Below are 5,665 nucleotides of genomic sequence, written 5' to 3'. Positions count from 1 at the left end.
AACCACCTCACACACAACCCCGGGCCCCAAACAGACATACTGTATTATAACCAGGTCCCTTCACTGTATGAGGAAAGGTTTCACGCCTAATATCCTGACACCTGCTTTTTCACAACTCTTTCTTCCTCAACCCCATCCCCCCCATCTCAACATCAACATATTGTCACTCATTCCCAAGTCCCTTACTGTAGTGGGGAAGGTTTTGACACCCAATGCCTTGACACCTGCTTTCTCTGCCTAGCAGTCGCTATCTCTAGGTCTCAGTTACACCAGATATACTGGAGCCTTGAAAATCTTTGGTTACACATTTCACACATTTGAACCCATTCATACAGAGACTCTATTATAAGCAAGTTGTAAGCAAAATGGCAATGACATGTACTGTATTTACTCTTTGCTTCAAACTCTCTGTTATATCATAGCGGTGTTGTTATGAAGTGGTTGAGTGTTCTTAGCAAACAGTGACTCGGATTGCCGGTGATCCCAGTCCCTTTTCCATTAATTACACTTTAATCACAGCTTGTAGATAGATAGATAGATAGATAGATAGATAGATAGATAGATAGATAGATAGATAGATAGATAGATAGATAGATAGATAGATAGATAGATAGATAGATAGATAGATAGATAGGATAGACAGAAAAACAAGCATTAAAAACACCCTTCTCTCTCCCCTCTTTCCTCTGTCTCCCCATCTTCTTCCCTCTCTCTTTCCCACCTCTCTTCCCCTCTTCCCCTAATCTAGTGTTCCTCATGGGGCGTTACCGAGCCTTAGGGGGGCGTTAAGAAGGAGACAGATGAGAGGGGTTGATGCTTAGATGCAATTGGGGGACATTAGTTTATTTTATTGTTTAATACTAAAGGGGGCGTTGTTAGGCTTAAGATGAGTTCAAGGGGGACTTTGGGAGGCTTATGATGAGGTAAAGGGGGTGTTTGCTCAAAAAAGGTTGAGAAGCATTGCCCTAATCAGTCCTGTCCCTGGCTCTGTGTATACTTCCGTCTGCTATTGTGTTGTGTGGTGATTCTGCACATGTTGCCGTGACAACACCAGATGATGACGCTGCACTTCACTTCCATCTCCCTAGCAGCAGCTCCGTCAGCACGCTTCCTTACACACACACACACACACACACACACACACACACACACACACACACACACACACACACACACACACACACACACACAGAACAAATATCTCTCATTCAGACAAACCCCACACACACCACTAAACATATGCAAACACGCATACACACGTCACACAACAAACATACACACCCACAAATACACACACCACAAAACACATACACACACACACACACACACACACACACACACACACACACACACACACACACACACACACACACACACACACACACACACACACACACACACACACAAACATCTTGTATTCAGAATAACAGTACGTCACAATTCAATACTCCTTGCTCACAAGGAGTTTCTGTGCCCTTCTGTCTTGCTTTATCTCTCTCTCTCTCTCCCTCTTTTATCTTTTTCTCTGCCCTGATCCCTCTCTCTCATCTCCGTCCTCTTTTCTCTCTCTCCCCCTCCCTGTCCCTCTAACAGGTTCTTTATGGCAGAGGCCTGTTTGGCGTATGATGCGCCTGCGTTAGTGGGGGCAGATGCACATGTGTGCCTGGTTGCTAGCAGTCATTGGGGGCCGCCCGTGGCACGCACCTTATAAAGCTGTCACTCCCGTCGTAATGGCTATGGGTTTTCCTGGAAACCGTGGCTTTTGGAGTGCCTAGGCTTTCCCCTGCGTAATTCCAATCGCTGTACACCCCCCACCGCCAAACACACACACACACACAGACACACCACCTCACTCACCCCTAAATACTTGCACAACCCACCCACCCACCTTCACGCAGAGACAGAGAGGGATTACTGCAGCTTGTCTTATTACGACGGAATATTCAGATGAAGAGTTAGCCGGGACTAATAAGACAAAGAGCATGAAATGAGCAGAGCAATCACATTAACTTTAAAGCCCTCCCCCAACACGCACACACACACGCACACACACGCACACACACACACACACGCACACACGCGCACACACACACACACACACACACACACACACACACACACACACACACACACACACACACACACACATGCGCACGCACGCACACACACACACACACACACACACACACACACCAATGTCAACCAGCCAGCAAGTCAACCAGACAGCCTGCCAGACAACCAAATACAGCCCAAAAACTGTGTTTAAAGGGATGCCTAGTACACAGTGCATTCTGCATTCTGCAGTGTTAACTCAACACCAATGGCATCAGGATTAACTAAAAGAGTGTTAAATTTGACTCTCTAAGTGCTGAATTAATAGTGTACAAATTAGAGTGTGTTTGAGCCAAGGAGTCTATGGAGATTAATCCAACCCAGTTGAATGAGGTTTTTTTTGTAGAGTCCATGCTGATGCAGTCATGGGGCTTGGGGCCATGTGTGAAAGTATTTTAAGATATTGAAAGCTAATCTTGGCAGCGGGTGACGTTAAGTATGTCTTGCAGTAATAAGATTGTAATTGATCTGCTCCATTCATTCGATTGAATTCAGTTAGAGGTTGGTCTCCTTAAAAAAGTACAGGGCCCCCCCATCTCAGTTTTTTTTGCAGCCTATGGAAAAATGTCTATATTACATGGAGGGGTTTGAATTACAGTAATGAATGGGAATACATCTGTTCACACAATGGAAGTATGTGAGCGGACTATTCATCATTTATTAATTGGCAGACACACAAACTTACACACTCACACAGACACACAGATTCTCTCTCTCTCTCTCTCTCTCTCTCTCTCTCTCTCTCTCTCTCTCTCTCTCTCTCTCTCTCACACACACACACACACACACACACACACACACACACACACACACACACACACACACACACACACACACACACACACACACACACACACACACACACACACACACAATCCATGACATAGCCTACTGATTCAATTTGGCAAGAAAATACAGATTAGCAAATACCGGCGAATCCCTTTAGTCTTCCCGGTCTCACTCTTCCCTCTGTATAGCAACACATCTATCTCTGTGGAAAATCCCTTTTCTGCACAATGCCAGATTATTCTGCCAGTTACTAGATGAGAATTATGAAATCATTCATATTACACAATCACTCCAGACCACAACAATACTCCCAGTTATGACAGGATGGAGGATCGTGTAATAGAGAGACCTTTTCATTAGCAAAGTTGCTTAAGGCTGGAGTCAACATAAACCTTTTGAATCAAAACCAGCTGCAGATGAACCGCTCTCTGTTTTTTTTCCCCTTTCGGTGATGATGTGCTAAACAAAGTCAAACTATTCTTAACCTCAGGAATCCAAAATTAGACCTGAGCTACAACACTAGTCTTGACATCTTCACCTGAATTAACAGCCAGGTGTTCGAAAATAATTGTTTAGTCTCTTCACTCTGCCAGTCTAACTCAACATTCAGTCTGTGCAATATTTACATGTTCTTCAATAGGCCATGTTATGTAAATATTATGATCCTGCTAAAATAAAATGGTTAACATTGGTAGCCTAATCTCAAGATCATCTGTAGCCTATCCAAACACACTGACTTTCCCCCTTAATGAGAAACAGTTAACCTAGGCCTACAACTAGAACATAATTTATGAAGTAGGTATGAGTCCAACACCACCAACACACCATGATAAAAGATTAACATGTGGGAGGCTGCTGGAGAAGTTTATTGGCTTTTCCCCCTTGACTTGTCAACTCAATTTTGACCACTTTGACTCTTCAGACGGCAGCCCAACTGCACGCTTGGCCCGACTATTGCCACGGCTAACCTCCCTGGCCTTTGAGAGGTCACCTGCCACTTCCAGCATTCCATAATCTCGAACAGGTGTGCACGCGGCTGTGGATAAAGGCGCAGCGATGCGAATCGGCCAATTGTGGCGCTCTCTTTAAATCAGTCCCCATTGGTCCTTTTATTCAATTAAATAATACCCAAAGGCTTTGCCACCAAATCTTATTTTGTTTATTATTTTATTATAGTAAGTAGACAGAACACGATCTATTACTTTCGCTATAATGCTTTCTGTTTCGTGTGTAAATTTTATACAGGCAGCTGGGCGCAAATAAACGATAGCCTAGGCTACTCTTCCAAATAGTCTACATGACATGAAAAGAAAAGGCTGTTGATGACATTGTTTACAGGCTGGATATGTCATTCTGAATGAATTTACGAGCCTCATTTAGGAGCAGATATCTTATCAAGTCTTTGTTACACACCCCGATCCATTTCCTCCATATCAGTATTCGCAAGGACCCAAGGCTACCTGACGCAAATATAGGCCAACATTGACCACTCATTCAGATACAGTTGCATCACGCAAGGCATAGCCTAGACTAGAGCTACCCCACATACAAAACATTTCAATGGCAGGCACTACAGAGACATTGTTAGAATTGTCATTCATCCCTGCTTTCAGGCAGATAACTTGGGTTTTGACCGCGTTTTGCCTACCGCTATTGAACCCGTGACACAACACAGACAGGACCTCATGGTAATTAACACTTACTAACACAACCGCCTCAGGAATATTAGGCTATACTACATTAACATTTATTATGGTTTGTATTACCTTCATGTCGCCAATTACTGTTTGAAAAAGTCCTCCAAGCGCACTGCACTCTCTCTCCATGACCGTCTCCATTTTCTACCCAGCGTTTATTGTTTATTCTGCAAACACCCTTGGGTAATTTGTTTACTCTCGTTTCCTGGAGAGGGACCACCGAATTCTGTAGACGCCAGCCGTTTTTTTCTTGAGGTGTAATTCCGCTCTTAGAGACTTCTGCGGTATCCCGTCTGCGTGAGTAGCCCTCTCTCTCGCAGCACTCTCCTACGATGGAGAGGAAAATTCATTGAACGACCGCGACCAGATTTCAAGGCAGTCCTAGTTTCCACGCTGGTTTAAGTTCCATGGTTCCATTCCAGGGCAAGATCCAAAACCCTATGAGGTCGACAACGAAATGAAGGGAAATTAAACCCGCACGGCTGTGTCGTTTTCTGAGGTAAATAGCCTGCCTGTCAAAGTGCCACTGATACGTTAACCTAAACAAGTACCATTCCAAGTCAGTTGCAACCCCTCAGCTGACTGCAACTTGGATAGCTCTGCGCGCGCCCCTAAGCACAGCGAGTGTAAACGCATTGCCCCGCCTTTGTAGACTACACGTTGAAAGCTAACAGGTTAATGGCAGAGCCCTCAACTCTACATTGCCTTGAATTCAGCACACAGGATACCCCGAGAGAGCTGCTTTTCCCATTCATATTTGGCGGATCTGGGAATAATATTAAGGCGACCCATTGTGTAACTTTTGGGAAAACTACCGATATGTAGGGTGAACTATGGTAAATTGGGACACTTTTGGTAGATCGCCAAAAAAACCCACTTTAAGTTTAAAATACACCAACATTTAGTAATTGTATGTCTTCATATGGGTCTTGGGTACATTTCCATGTAGGAATTAGTTTTTAAAGTATAATATTTTACAATATATTAACATTTAAAGACAGTGAGACACCAACTTCGTTATGAGAAAATGCTATGGTAATTTGGGACACCCTTTAATGTAAAATGGG

At 43.9% G+C, this 5,665-nt stretch overlaps 1 protein-coding gene across 1 annotated transcript in view; it reads right to left on the bottom strand.

The window, feature by feature from the left end:
* LOC134436303 (protein MTSS 1-like) overlaps positions 1 to 5,196 on the bottom strand; it is an 85,250-nt gene extending 80,054 nt beyond the window's left edge. The window contains exon 1 of the mRNA XM_063185453.1: positions 4,668 to 5,196. Within this exon, the coding sequence (XP_063041523.1) occupies positions 4,668 to 4,739 (72 nt within the window). The 5' untranslated portion in view covers positions 4,740 to 5,196. The remainder of the gene's footprint in view (positions 1 to 4,667) is intronic.
* Positions 5,197 to 5,665: the final 469 nt, after the last annotated feature.

Source organism: Engraulis encrasicolus, chromosome 20 (assembly GCF_034702125.1).
Source record: "Engraulis encrasicolus isolate BLACKSEA-1 chromosome 20, IST_EnEncr_1.0, whole genome shotgun sequence".
NCBI lineage: Eukaryota > Metazoa > Chordata > Actinopteri > Clupeiformes > Engraulidae > Engraulis > Engraulis encrasicolus.
Note: the sequence above shows the minus strand (reverse complement) of the source record. Positions and strands in the feature narration are given on the sequence as shown.